At 35.8% G+C, this 16109-nt stretch overlaps 2 protein-coding genes across 4 annotated transcripts in view; one reads left to right on the top strand and one right to left on the bottom strand.

Annotated features, from left to right (window-relative positions):
* LOC147841961 (uncharacterized) overlaps positions 1-16109 on the top strand; it is a 280011-nt gene that overhangs the window by 188078 nt on the left and 75824 nt on the right. The gene's annotated exons all lie outside the window — the stretch shown is intronic.
* mtrex (Mtr4 exosome RNA helicase) overlaps positions 1-16109 on the bottom strand; it is a 68374-nt gene that overhangs the window by 45859 nt on the left and 6406 nt on the right. For both annotated transcript variants that reach the window (XR_015500297.1, NM_214768.1), the window contains 6 exon segments: positions 15128-15302; positions 14943-15033; positions 11706-11830; positions 7149-7247; positions 6550-6667; positions 1842-1973 (listed from right to left, as the gene is read on the bottom strand). Coding sequence is in view for 1 of the 2 variants with exons in the window: in NM_214768.1 (NP_999933.1) it covers positions 1842-1973; positions 6550-6667; positions 7149-7247; positions 11706-11830; positions 14943-15033; positions 15128-15302 (740 nt within the window). In the remaining variant the exon portion in view is untranslated.

The following is a 16109-nucleotide window of genomic DNA, read 5'->3' as shown; positions in this document are numbered from 1 at the left end:
AAGATCTAAAGTGTTTTTCCTACAAAAAGATAAAACTGATTATGTTTCACCACTGTCTTTTTTTTTTTTTTCTCCGCTCAACATTACAACCACTGCTCTGTTTAAGCCCTCGCAATCTGCGTTTAGCCGGGAGAGCTCGCGCTGAGTGGAGCTCTCAGCAAGGGACTGTCAAAAAAGTGCTTTTTTATCGTTTTTTTTTTTTTTGCTCTGCTTAGCGCAAGCTCTCCCGGCTAAACGCATATTGTGAGGGCTTAAGTGTGTGTGTGTTTGTGAAAGCAAAAACTAAAAATGAAAACAAAGAGTATATGCAGTCAAAACTCTAGCTTTTTGTTTCTTGTTGTACATATTGAAAGGGGAGTTAAATTGCTATGAAAATACTTCAGACAATAGGCATAATAGTTATTATTCTGTCCCAATTAATAGTATTATCCCAATTAGCGCAAGAACAGCAGAAAGCAGTTTGAGTAACTTGAACTTCTGAATATTTTTCTTTTTTTTGTAAAACTACAACAAAGAGGGGAAAGTATGAGCATATTCACAGTTACTTTAACAAGTTCAATTCAATTAGCAGTAAATTTTACTAATGTACAAAGTTTTTATGCAAAACTTAAGCATGAGCAAAATCTATTAAACGAGACCATTTGAATCAAATATCAGCAAAATCATGTTTATTATACCACCAGAATAACATGTAAACCATGAAGAAGTGTTTCTACAACAAAATACAGGTGGTATAAAACTAATTATAATCAAATAACCCTTTAATATTAAAAAAAAAATTGAGCTTTAGTAAATATAGAGCACTTACAGGCTTATATTTTAACGTTTAAATCGGTCACAGAATTAAAACGCATGTGTGTTACTCTCAAACATACACGGAGATAATGAATGTAAAACTAATCCGAATGCAGTACTTTAAATGTCGACTAAGTAGCAGGTCAAAACCACAAGTGGCTAGACGCAAATGCACAGCAATGATGGTCTGTGGGTTAGTAGTTTGAGACCCCGGTTCTAAAACAAGACACTATAGATTGATAAACAAAATGTGCTGCTCTGGCTTTGTTTGAAATATGGGTAAAGCAGAAAACAACAGATAATAAAACCCCTCAATATTAACATCTTGTTTGTTGTTTGGGTGCGATTACTCAACTATAGTTTATAAATATAAAAATCTATAAAAGATTATTTTATTATACATTTATTAGCTCATTCTAGCTGCATTTATCTAGGATTCATCAACAGTTAATGCTTTTAGACATGACTTTGTGGGTTTTTCCTCTAAAGTGAGTGACACTCTATAATGTCAGTTCACACATCATTAAACTAGATAAATGAAACCATGATAAACAGTACACACCCCTACTTCAGTGACAAATTAAAGTGTTTGGCTCTGTAATACAATCGCTTTCAAATAGCTGAATGCTTAATAATGAACTCCCTGTTAGGGTATCAAAATGAAAAATTCCCCACAAACAGACCAAAGCTGAGCTCATTTCCTTCTCTGACATTTTGGCTTTTTAACTTTTTTTAATCTCTTCCTAATTAATAGAACTGATAGCTCATCACTGCTTTCATATTTGAGCAATAGGAGTTAGATAAACAGTACATGAAAAATAAGCAAATACTTCTCCAAAAGAAGAAATATAATGTGGTAATTTTGATGTGGTAATTTTGTGGTAACAATGTGGTAATTATAATGTAGTAATAACGTGGTAATTTTTCCAAGGCTTAGTTCAGTTTTTATTTTAAATCAGTCCTTTCAAAAGAAAAATTGCTCAACCGCCTAACTCAACCAAGAACAACCTAATGTCTAAGGAAGTGTTAATAATTGTAACGTATACCTGTGTTGAAATCCAGTTTGGAGACTTGCAGAGCATAGGCCTCACACTCTTTCTTACTGAAGCTGAAGATGATCACAGGCTGGAAGTTCCTCTCCATGATCATCTTCACGATCTTGAAGACGTTAGATGGACCTGAGGGGGAGGTATATAATTGGCATGAAATCAAAATATCATTTTATTAACATCACAGCATTTTTTAAACATTTTTTTTAATTCATAGATTCAAATGCTTTGGTTAGAGCGAATCTGAAGATAACAATCTGCCAGTTCAAATGCTACGATTAGAGCAAATCTCCTGTTTACGATGCATTAAACAAATGATTTGGAAAGAGCAAGTTTCCAGTTAACAATCTACTAAATCATATGCTTTACTGGGCTGCATTTACACTGCAGATCTTGATGGTCAATTGCAATGTTGTGACTGTCTCCGATTTTTTTTTTGATGACCTGCTTACATCCTCTTTTAAAAGTGACTCGTATACGATCGTCTGCATTTACACAGCACACGGCAAAGGCACAATGACCAGGAAAAAAAACTACCCTTCTTACCTGACTAACAGCTGATAATTATAGAGTGATCTTTTCTATATAGAGTGGAGGAACTATGACGTCACTTTGTAGGCTAATCGGCTGCTAGCATAAAACTGGTTCCCTCGTGAAAATCCCTATAGGATTTTCCCATAAGGATTTTCGAAGATTGCAAATAATAAGCTCTGTGTTCAAAGACTGTTTATAAACACTTACACGTTTTGTCCAGCCGGATAATAGTCACACGAAAATACAACTTTGAGCACTTTTGGATCTTAAATGCAAACGCATGAATTGAAAAGCTAACATTAGGCTATAAACGCACTATAGTGCCCTCGGGGCGCTTGTCTGTGACGTCAGAATCCACCCTACTACAGAAAACTTATCAAGCTTACTTTTAGAAATAATGTCCATGACAAAGAGATAATCTTTCTGTTTATTATATTATAATCCGCGGCATATATTATAAACAAATACATATGCAAAAACATACATATGCCTTTTGGATCGTTTTTATGTGGGAAATACATCTGTTTTGCTTTACGGTAGATCTAAAAGTTTTAAAACTGTGTATAAATGTGCCTACAAAGCATCATAGTAAGACATATTTAAATAAGTGCATCGCTCGCGTGCACAGCCCGTTTACCTTAACAGATGACAGAAATGAGGCGCGAGGAGGATCAAGTCTATCAAATGCCTGCAAGTTCCATCATCATGGACACAGAGCAAGATTCAATATTGCTTTTTTGTCATGAAGTACAGCGAAAAGCAGCACATACAGTCACATCTGCTATACATTTTATGGAGGAGTGTAAATATTGCAGTTAAGACAGAGTTAAATGTGTTCAGATGAGGAAAAAAAAGACGAAAAATCTCTTGGTCACGTTAAAATGACAGTTAACATGCATGTATTTTTATACATTTATTCACACGTTTGCATTACTGAGTGCAGGAAAGAGATAGGCTGCACTGGTGAGCAGTATCTTCATAATATCGTTTAATTAAAATAAATGATCAACAAATTAATCTGTCTTGACAGCCTTTACAAGTGAAGGAATTATCTACACACAATATGAATTCCCAATAAGAAAAAACACAATAAACTATAAAATACTATTCATGAAAATACCCAAATCACAGACAAATCCAAATGCCCAACACAAGCGAGCTGCGCTCCAGACTAAATCAGCTCGATGATGTATAACAGGGGTGTCAAACTCAGTTCCTGGAGGGTCGAAGCCCTGCACAGTTTAGTTCCAACCCTGCTCCAACACACTTACCTGTAGGTTTCAAACAACCCTGAAGGACTCAATTAGTTTGATCAGGTGTGTTTAATTAGGGTTGGAACTAAACTGTGCAGAGCTGCGGCCCTTTTGGAACTGAGTTTGACACCTGTGTCTGTGTACCCCGACACCGATTGTAGTCCCATTTAGCAACTTGATAGCAACCGTCTTTTTAAGGGGTCACGAAACACCAAAACACATTTTTTGAGCTGTTGACAGTCGTATATGTGTCCCACACTGCTAAAAACACTATTAGGACACCTATATTTCACTAAAAAGTGTAAATTGGTTGTTTTTGCGTTATTTCAAGCAAATTCGTACTTCCGGTTTGAAACGAATTTTTGAAGCTGCGTCACGGTCATGACATAATAGCGTGTATTCCAGCGTGCAGACTGGACGTCTGTGCCAGAGTGTGTCTTATTACGTCTTACAGTGTGATGCATTAATGCATGAGTAAAGCTTGGTTCAAACCAATCAGCGCGCTCTATTGTGCAACTTCATTAATATTCATTAGTGTCACAGTGTTTAGATGACAAAGACGCCAAGTTGTGTTGGCAAAACAAGCGGGAAGTGTTGCTTTTATAGTTTGCTGCCGTTAAGTTTTGTTTTCATTTTCTCTCTGTGAGAGCGCAGCTTGAGTCACGTGTGGATTAACAGTGTACGCGATGCTCGACAACAATAACTTGCGTGTCTAAGGAGGATTATTGTTTACCTGAGAGCTGTTCTCATCTGCAAACGCTGAGATCCGGATTCGCTTGTAGTCTTCTCTAAATAAAGACGCGGCTCTAGTTGCTGGTGATTGTCCTGTCTCTACAGATTTGGTAAGTGAGCGAGCAGTGCTCTTTGTTTATTCAGTTCGTATTTTATTCGTATCGAAAAAAACTATTGCACCATGTAAACAAGTTAGCACTAACAGTTACAACCAAACTATAACCTCGTTTTGTTTTGTGACCGGAATAACACACGCGGCTTTCTGACGCTACCTGCCGTGTGCATCTAAGTTTCCGGTAAATGCTGAGTTTTTTTTTCTCTCATTCGTCGTGCGGTATCAAACATTGCATGAAAAATACACGCTTAGAGCAGTTCCTTGAATCAAATATCTCGTTTGTCGCGAGGGACATGAATGAATTCCCTGAATGAAAGAGCCAAACTGCAGTTAAAGTCCACCATTTAATAATTTGGCAAATAATTCGACTACAGATGTCCATGTAAACACAGTCACATTGTCCGCTGTGGGTGTGAGTTTTGACTCTGAAATTCAGCGTGCCCAAATAGACACTCCCACACCAAGCCTCTTTTCTTCCTCCGACACTCCCCCCTAAACAGAGCTGGACACGCCCACTTTTCTGACTTTTTCCAAAGTAGAGGTGTGAAAACACACTGCTGAAACGAGGGGGTTTCATGGCCCTTTAAAGAAGCATAACCGATTAAATAAATCAAGAGTGTGCTGTAACTGAAATGTTTTATGTCGTAGAACAAAACGTGAAAGTATCTTGAGTTTGTATCAGCCATGGACCTTATTTAAGTGATTTTACTGAAACCCTATTCAAAAAACCCATTGACTTTGGGACGAGTGAACCGGAAGTGCTAAAATGCTAACTCGCTTCAGGGTTTTTGCATACAAATTGATGTCATAGTTCCTCCACTCTTTTCCTGTTTGTAATCTGTTCGAAGCTTTAGACAAGCTGTTTTACTATAGTTTATGACAGAAAGGTTCTAATTTGTGCATATTTTTTTGATATATAGGCTTTTTTAAACCTTTAGGCATCTTAATGTAATGCCCATGGCGTGATTTATGCACGTGATATATGCACTAGTTTTATATTAGTTTATATTGTTTACGTGGCGGACATTGCGCTTTCTCGCTCTCGTTAACATGCTTCAATACCTGTGCTATAAGACAACATGAAAGCCGTTAAAGTAAAAAAATAAATAAATAAAAAAAAAATTTGGAATTGAGTCACTTGAACAGTGCAGTGTAAATGCAGCCTTAGAGTAGATCTTCAGTTAAAAATCCACTGAATGTTTTGGTAAGAACAAGTGTCCATTTACCAATCTACTGAATCAAATGCTTCAGTCAGAATGAGTCTCCAGTAAACGATGCCCTAAATCAAATGCTTCAATCAGAGCGAGTCTCCAGTAACAATCAACTGATTAAAATGCTTCAATCAGAGAAAGTCTTCATGTAACGATCCACTGATCCAAATGCTTCAAGTTGGATTCAAAACGAACAAAAAAATGAAAATCCTTAAGAGATTAAAAAGAAAGTTGATATTAGTTGAGTTTTAGGTTTTATTATAGTTCATGAAAATCATGTTTAGAATAGTTATTCAAGCCCCCTGTACAACATGCTTAAACGCAGGCATACATATTAGTGGATAACCGCCTAACATTTTCAAAATACACAAACAGTTTTATTTTACTTTTAATACTTGCATACATTACAAAATTGTACTGAAGTAATACTTTTTAGGGTATCTGTAATTTTACTTAAGTACATTATTTGTGTGCTTTGTACATTGTATTTTGTATTTTATCTAGCTCAATTAGTCTCCGTTGACTAAAGTAGCTCATTGAGATGTAAATATTTGGAAGAAAACAGTGCTACGTTGATGATTCTATATATATGGTTCACAGCTATCTGAGGTTAAAGGTTTTTCTGAATTAGTGACTAAATGAAAAGTTTACAGCTCCTCACTGGAGACATAAGTTTGCCTTAATCCATTGGACTTCTATAGTTGTTATTTTCATGAAAACATGAGATTAACAAATACAAATCATAAAAGGAGAATAGAATATAAAAGAGGTTGTCTGATACTAGAATATGGTTCATTTTTAGTTCTTGGAAATAGGTTTACTATGTTTATATTTGCACATGTTGCCTCTTGAATACTAACCTTTTGTTCCACCTTTTCTGCCTTTGGGGTCCCATTTGGCCCCAGTGTTGCCTCCTGTGTCCCCCGCATCCCTAAGGACCTGCATTGCGGTGTTAAAATTGTCTTCTCTGAACTCTCCCTGACAAGAAATAGCAAAAAGAAAAAGTGTGATTACATAACCACAATGATAAACAATAAAATGACTTCTTAAACTTGATTCAGCTTGTTGCGGCTTGGCAGTCATGCTATACACACACACACACACACACACACACACACACACACACACACACACACACACACACACACACACACACACACACAGAGAGACACAGACACACACACACAGTCACACACACACACACACACACACACACACACACATACACATACACAAATAGATATTGACGTTTCAACATCAAAATCTGTTCAGTTTCATGCAGCGTGAAATGACAGCTCCTAAACTACACCCAAGTCAGATAATAGTACAGATAAATTCCATATATTGTAATAAAAAGGGCGGCACACAAACACAAGAACATTCAGGCATGTTTGAGTTACACCTCTGACATTGGAAGAAAAGGTTTTAATTCAGCTATGTAAAGCATTTGGCTCCTTACGTTCTCATCCACGACAAGATGGAGTCCATCGCCCCCTGCTGGAAAGATGTAGTGCTGCAATGGAGTGGGACGGTAGTCTGTGTACACCACGTGACAAGGCTGCATGTAAAAACAAAGACCTCGTAAATGTCCAACAGAGGCACTATGAATACATTATGGCTGTGAAGTTTCTTAAAATCCACTTCCTTTAAACCAAATCCTATTTTTAACATTGCTGATTATACACCCCCTAATGAAGAATAATATTTTTAATCATTTTACAGTAGGGCTGTAACTAAACGTAAAAGGCTGTGATATGCGATTCGCCAAATTGCGATCCGATTTCATTTTTTTGCACAGTCCTAATGTACAACACGTATATGTCAACATACAGTATATGCCAGAAACATAAGTCCCAAATGTCAGCTAAACATATGTCCCATATATGTCAGAAAGATATGTCCACAAATATGCCAAAACACACGTCCCATACATGTCAGAATCATATATGTCCCATATATGCCAGAGACACGGGACATGTATGTTTCTGGCAAATATGTGGACGTATATGTCTACATATTTGTCAGATATACATATGTCAACATATTTGCTGGAAACATATGTCCACATGTATGCCGGAAACATGTATGCCGGAAACAAATACTGTATGTCCAATATATGCCGGAAACATACATGTCCCATATACAGTTGAAGTCAGAATTATTAGCCCCCCTGAATTATTAGGCCGTTTATTTATTTTTATTTTTTCCTATTTGTGCTTAACGGAGAGCAGATTTTTTTCAAAACATTTCTAAACATAATAGCTTTAATAACTAATTTTAAATAATTGATTTATTTTATCTTTGCCTTGATGACAGTAAATAATATTTTACTAGATATTTTTCAAGACACTTCTATACAACTTAAAGAGACATTAAAAGGCTTAACTAGGTTAATTAGGTGAACTAGGCAGGTTAGGGTAATTAGGCAAGTTATTGTATAATGATGGTTTGTTCTGTAGATTATCGTTAAAAAATATATCTTAAAGGGGCTAATAATTTTGTCCCTAAAATAGTGTTTAAAAAATTAAAAACGCCTTTTATTCTAGCCAAAATAAAACAAATAAGACTTTCTCCAGAAGAAAAATTTTTTATCAGACATACTATAAAAATTTCTTTGTTCTGTTAAACATCATTTGAAAAATATTTAAAGAAGAAAAAAATTTTAAGGGAGCTAATAATTCTGACTTCAACTGTATGTCGGAACCATACATGTCCCATATATGTAGGAAACAAATGTCCGATATATGTCGGAAAGCTATAAGTTCCATATACGTCGGAAACCTATATATGTCCAATCTAAGTCAGAAACCTATATGTCCAATATACGTCGGAAACGCATATGTCCAATAAACGTCAGAAACGCGTATGTCCCATATAGGTCGGAAACGCGTATGTCCCATATACGTCGGAAATGCGTATGTCCCATATACGTCGGAAATGCGTATGTCCCATATACGTCGGAAATGCGTATGTCCCATATACGTCGGAAATGCGTATGTCTCATATACGTCGGAAATGCATATGTCTCATATACGTCGGAAATGCGTATGTCCCATATACGTTGGAAACGCGTATGTCCCATATACGTTGGAAATGCGTATGTCCCATATATGTCGGAAACATGTATGTTCCATATACGTCGGAAGCTTGTATTTCCCATATATGTCAGAAACCTATATGCCCCAAATATGTCGGAAACCTATATGCCCCAAATATGTCGGACACCTATATGTCCCATATACTTCGGAAACCTATATGTCCCATATACTTCGGAAACATATGTCCCATATATGTTGGAAACATCTGTCCCATATATGCCGGATACACATATGTCCACATATTTGCCAGAAACATATACGTCCACATGTATGCTGAAAAGGTATACGTCCACGAATATGCCAGAAACGTATACGTGCACGTATATGCCGTAAACGTATATGTCCCATATATGTCAGAAACATATATGTCCATGTATATGCTGTAAATGTATTTCCCATATATGTCGGAAACGTATATGTCCTCTACATGTACAGCATGCATATGCCAGAAAGGTATACATTCCTTATGTGTATAACAAATAAAAGTCCCATATATTTCAAAGACATATGTTGGAAACATATATGTCCCACATATCTGGAAAACATATAAGTCCCATATATGTCGGAAACATATACAGTTGAAGTCAGAATTATTAGCCCCCCTGAATTACTATCGCCCCTGTTTATTTTTTTCCCCAATTTCTGTTCTGTTCTGGGAAGATTGTTTCAGCACATTTCTAAGCATAATAGTTTTAAATACTTATTTCTAATAACTGATTTATTTTATCTTTGCCATGATGACAGTAAATAATTTTACTTGATATTTTTCAAGACACTTCTATACGGCTTAAAGTGACATTAAAATGCTTAACTGGGTTAATAAGGTGAACTAGGCAGGTTAGGATAATTAGTCAAGTTATTGTATACTGATGGTTTTTTTCTGTAGATTATCGAAAAAAATAGCTTAAAGGGGCTAATAATTTTTTCCCAAAAATGTTTTTTTTTTAATTAACTGCTTTTATTCTAGCCGAAATAAAACAAATAAGACTTTTTCCAGAAGAAAAAATATTATCAGACATGCTGTGAAAATTTCATTGCTCTGTTTAAAATCATTTGGGGAAATATTTAAAAAAAGAAAATCAAAATCAAAAGGGGGCTAATAATTCTGACTTCAACTGTATGTCACATATATGTCGGAAGCATATATGTCGGAAACATATATCCACATATGGGCCAGAAACGTATACATGTCCACATATATGCCAGAAATGTATACATGTCCACAAATATGCCAGAAACGTACACATGTCCACATATATGCCAGAAACGTATACATGTCCACATTTATGCCAGAAACGTATACATGTCCACATATATGCCAGAAACGTATACATGTCCACATATATGCCATAAACGTATACATGTCCACATATATGCCAGAAACGTATACATGTCCACATATATGCCAGAAACGTATACATGTCCACATATATGCCAGAAACGTATACATGTCCACATTTATAACAGAAACATACATACATATATATACATACACACATATATATATATATATATATATATATATATATATATATATATATATATATATATATATATATATATATATATACATACATATATATACATACACACATATATATATATATATATATATATATATATATATATATATATATATATATCCACATATATGCCAGAAACGTACACGTCCCATATATGTCAGAAACATATATGTTTACATATATGCCAGAAACGCATATGTCCACATACCAAAAATGTATATGTCCCATTTATGTCAGAAATGTATGTCAGAAATATCAATGTCTCATATGTCAGAAAAATGTCCACAGATGTTCTTTATATGTCAAAAATATATATTTCCAAATATATGCCAGAAACAAACACGTCCATATATGTAAAACACAAATGTCCTATATACTGCATGTCAGAAACGCATATGTCCACATATATGCCAGAAACGTATATGTCCTCTATGTGTATAGCACATATATGTCCACAAATAAATTTAATATTTTTATGCCTCTCTTGATTTTTCCTGTTTATAATATTTTCCCCCCAACATATTTATTTGGGTTTACTAATTTTTGGACCATGATCTTAAGTTTTTTGTTAGATTATGTAATCTAATGTAGCTAATCTAATGTAATGCACAAATGTATTGTAAGATACTGTAAATGATAAATTGTATATTTCACACCTATTGAAAAGCATACTAGAAGAAGCAGTGGCGCAGTAGGTAGTGCTTTCGCCTCACAGCAAAAAGGTCGCTGGTTCGAGCCTCGGCTCAGTTGGCGTTTCTGTGTGGAGTTTGCATGTTCTCCCTGCGTTCGCGTGGGTTTCCTCCGGGTGCTCCGGTTTCCCCCACAGTCCAAAGACATGCAGTAAAGGGGAATTGGGTAGGCTAAATTGTCTTTAGTGTATAAGTGTGTGTGTGTGAATGTGTGTGTGGAAGCTTCCCAGTGATTGGTTGCGTCTGGAATGGCATCCGCTGCGTTAAAACTTGGTGGATAAGTTGGCGGTTCATTCCGCTGTGGCGACCCCGGATTAATAAAGGGACCAAACCGACAAGAAAATAAATGAATGAATGTAAAGCATCCTAAAGAAAATAATAATTTAAAAGACAGATCTGTGAGGGGTGTACTCATTTATGCTGAGCATTGTACCCAAGCAAGCAATTAATTAATAAGAGTGAAGACTCATTTAAGCATATCCAATATTTATCCACAGGGTTCTAACACCTATTAAAAAGTCAAATTTAAACACTATGAGTACTTTCTTTTTTATATATCCTAATGAGCATTTCTGAAGAGCCAGAGTTTGAGTGAACATTGAAGATTAACAGAAGTCTTATGACGACAGAATTCTTAGACCATTTACTAAATTATAACCACCAGTTTGGTCAGAAAAAATTAAATGCAGAACGAACAATAACCAACCTGTTTGTGGAGGTGACAAATCCACTCTGCGAACTGTCTAGCATTAGGAATGGTGGCAGAAAGGAAAACATGGTGTACATTATCTGGTAGCAGGATGATGGTCTCTTCCCAGACCACGCCACGTTCTGCAGATCACATTAACCAGAAATATTTAATAACAGCTAAAGTGCATTCACAACATTTTAGGTCACTTCTGCCGATTAATCATTAAAAGGGTCGCTAATTATGATTTCACCATTTAAACTGTAGTTACAAGTATTAAACTAATAACATGAGCTAATTTGGAATAAACAACACTCAGTTACAACACTCCCAAGTTCATTTTATTTTGCTGAATTTTCTTTTTAAGGTCTAAAACATACCCCGATATTTAATTTTTTATTATTTATTATTTATTTTATATTATTTATATTTATTATTTATTATTCTCTCACTTATTTCAATGTCTTTTCTGCCCTCATGTGGCAATAACTCCTGAAAACAACAAATTCTGTATTTTTTTGTGCACACTTGGCAAATAAAGCTCATTCTGAATCTTCCTGGATTAGTAAAATCACTACACTGTAAAAATGTAACCCAACTAGGCCTGTCACAATAAACAATGCTCTCTTTTTACTTATTTATGGGATAGTATTTTAAATATATTGGTGTGTAATTTGACTACAATGGAGATTTTATTTCTCACGTTGTTATGGGTGCCAGTTTATCTGCTGCTTGCTGGTGAATATGCTCATGGAGTTGCTAATCAAGTAAGAATACAGTATACAAGGAGCACGTTGAACCTTTCAAGGGTAGAGACAATTTCAGACATTTATTTACCGAATGTGGTACGGAAACTATCCAATGGAACGCGGGAAACATGGGAAATGTTCTGTCCTTAAGGAATAAGTTGGATGAGCTTGCAGGTAACGTTCAGTCCCAGAAAGACTTTAAGGATTGTTGTGTTCTGGCCTTTACTCAGACGTGGCTAACAGAGAATGACCAGGATTTCGACCTTTTCATCGATGGCTTCCGAACACCGTTTCGATTAGATCGACAGACCGAGGTCAAATGGAAACCTCAGGGCGGGGGTGTATGTCTTTATGCCAACAAAAGATACTTCATGGCTGTAACAGTAAGGCAACGCATCTGCATACCAGATGTTGAACTTTTATGCGTGTCGCTACAACCTTTTCATCTCACACGTGAATTCCCGCAACTCTTCGTTACCATAGTGTATATTCACCCGAAAGCAAATGCCATGTCTGCTTGTGGCACTACTTTTAATGTGGTCCAGAGACTGCAGATGGTATCACCTGATGCACCAAACTTTGTTTTGGGTGATGTTAACCATGTCTAAATAAGACACAACTTTATCAATACGTGTTCTTTTCACCAGGCGGGACAAGTGTTTGGACCTCTGTTATAGGGCTATGCAATTAATCGAAAATCCAATTTCGGCTTCTAACGATTATGAAAACCATTAATCGAGGTATACGATTATTCCATTATTTACCACCCCCTTTCTAGTTGTACTCACTTGTTGCTCTTAAAAGCGCGAAAGACCGTATGCTTGTGTGTGCGACGCGCAGACACAGTCAGAAGTATGCGATCAGCACTTCATTTCAAAATAACTGTATATATGCAGTTGAAGACAGAATTATTAGTCCTCCTGAATATTAGCAACCCTTTTCCTCCCCAATTTCGGTTAAATAAAAAGTACATTTCTAAACATAATAGTTTTAATCACTCATTTCTAATAACTACTTTATTTTATCTTTGCTATGATGACAGTACATAATGTTAGACTATATATTTTTTAAATACAAACATTCAAATTCAAAGTGCGATTCAAAGGCTTAATTAGGGTAACTAGGCAAGTCATTGTATAACAGTAGTTTCTTCTGCAGACAATCAAAAATATATATTGCCTAAAGGGGCTAATAATATTGACCTAGAGGTTAATAATATTGAAACGAGGTTTTAAAATATTTAAATCTGCTTTTATTCTAGCCAAAACAAAACAAATAAGGCTTTCTCCAGAAGAAAAACATATTAGAGAAAATACTGTTAAAGTTCCTTGCTCTGTTAAACATAATTTGGGAAATATTTATTTAAAAAAAAAAATTCTCAGGAGTGCTAATAATTTTGACTTCAACTAATAATCGTTTGGAATAATCGTGATTACAATTATGACCAAAATAATCGTGATCATGATTTTTCCCCAAATTGAGCAGCCCACTCTGTTATGGATCTGTAAAGAATGCAAATAAATCACTGCCACTACCTCCACTTGGCTCAGCCAATCATAATTGTGTTCATCTAATCCCCAAATATAAAACTGGTTTAAAAAGGCAGAAAACACAGACAATGGATGTCATGGACTGGTCTGATGAATCTGCGCTCTGTTTGCAGGAGTGTTATGACTGTACAGATTGGGTGATGTTTAATCAGTCCTGTGGTGATAATTTTGATATGTTTGTCGGTACTGTATGCTCTGTGGCTTTTTGCAAAGACATGATTATTCCATGTAGGCGGGTAAAAATTTACTCTAACAACAAACCGTGGGTAACAAAATCAGCCAAATCCTGCATACAGAAAAAAGAAATTGTTTTTTTAAACAAGGTGCCAATTCTGATATGTTTTTGGCAAACAAAGAGCTTAAGAGAAATTCTCCAAGCTAAACAAAATTAGTTCAGTTCCCGGTTCTCCGGTCTCCCCCACTGTCCAAACACATGTGGTACAGGTGATTTGGGTAGGCCAAATTGCCCGTAGTGTATTAAAACAGTTTATATGGATGTTTCCCAGAGACGGGTTGCAGCTGGAACGGCATCTGCTGCGTAAAACATGTGCTGGATAAGTTGGTGGTTCATTTCGCTGTGGCGACCCCAGATTAATAAAGGGACAAAGCCAAAAAGGAAACGTATTAATAAATGTTTCGCACACAAAATCTCGAGAAATGTTTTGTTTCAGCTCATTTTAAATAAATAGTTTGAACAAGCAGCAAAAATATTTTCTAAGTCAGTACATAAATTCCATCCTAGCGTTTCTGGACAAAATGGAAAATCAGAACATGCTGAGGGGGCTAACCAATCAGAGCACATTGCGTATTTGAAGGAGGACCTTTAAAGAACCAGAATATTAACAGGAACTTTTCAAGGAGAATAACTGCAGAGTTTAATACATTTAAATAAAACAGGACAAAATAACCATGAATACATTGAAATTACCTAAATGACCACCTTAAGCTCAACCCACCTGAGTCTCTCATGTAATGGATCTCATCAAAGATGACCCATGCCACCTCCCTCATGACCTCTGACCCCCTGTACAGCATGCTCCTCAAAATCTGAAAGAAATCAAACACCCCAGCAAAACAAATCAATCAATAAGTAAAAGCAGCAGTCGTTGATGTTCCAGCAGATAACAGATCTTCATCTCACCTCTGTGGTCATGACCAGACAGGAAGCAGTGGGGTTAATAGTGACATCACCGGTCATCAGCCCCACGTCCTGAAACTCCTCGTACATCTCTCTGTACTTCTGGTTGCTCAGAGCTTTGATGGGGCTGGTGAAGATGACACGCTGCTTTTCTCTGAGTGCCAGAGCAATGGCATACCTGCGTTAAGGAGGAAATCATTTACAATTTTACACAATGATTTAAACCCAGAGGCAATCAAAACTGACCATATGATTTATTTAGCTCGCATTGCCAGTTTTGTAGTGAACTATTCACCTGTGCATGTCATTAAGAAAAAAAAAAAAGTTTGTTCTTCTAATCTTTAATTTTTTTTTCTTTTTTTTTTCTTCTAATCTTTAATTGAAATCTGAAAATGCATTTCCTGTTTGTTTTCAGTTAATTCACCAGATTACATGATTTTGAGGTAATGGGCATGGCTAACGTTGCTCCTACTGTCAGCTATGACAACAAACAGAAATAGTGAGCAGGAGGTGGTGTCTGTTAGGGTGTAATAACTTCTAAAACTCCTTTCCCTATCCTTCCGAATGAAAGGCCTTCTTTACTACATTCATTTAGCCAGCGGTAAAAAAAACAAGCCACGCCTGCTGTTTGCTCATTTAAAACTCTGTTTCTCTAGAAACTGCACCACAGTACGAAAGCAATAATGATCACAACTTCCGGTTCACTGGGACTTTAATGCAGAATGGTGTTGTCACAATACTAGGATTTCTAACTTTAACATGACACCTTAAGAAATATTGATGCACAATACTTTTTTGGTACAAAATGAAAATATAAATCATGATTTCTTAATTTGCTGATTAATTACAAATTAATTAAGAATTAATTTCTTAGTTAATAATTATACATTAGAGAAAAAACTACTAGTAAACTTATATTAGGTTAAACTGATTAAAAAGAAACAAAATTACAAACAATAGGACAAATAAATACAAAAGAAAGAGA

This window comes from Danio rerio, chromosome 10 (genome assembly GCF_052040795.2).
Source record: "Danio rerio strain M-AB ecotype USA chromosome 10, GRCz13ab, whole genome shotgun sequence".
Classification (NCBI taxonomy): Eukaryota; Metazoa; Chordata; class Actinopteri; order Cypriniformes; family Danionidae; genus Danio; species Danio rerio.
This window is presented reverse-complemented; position numbering and strand designations above follow the sequence as displayed.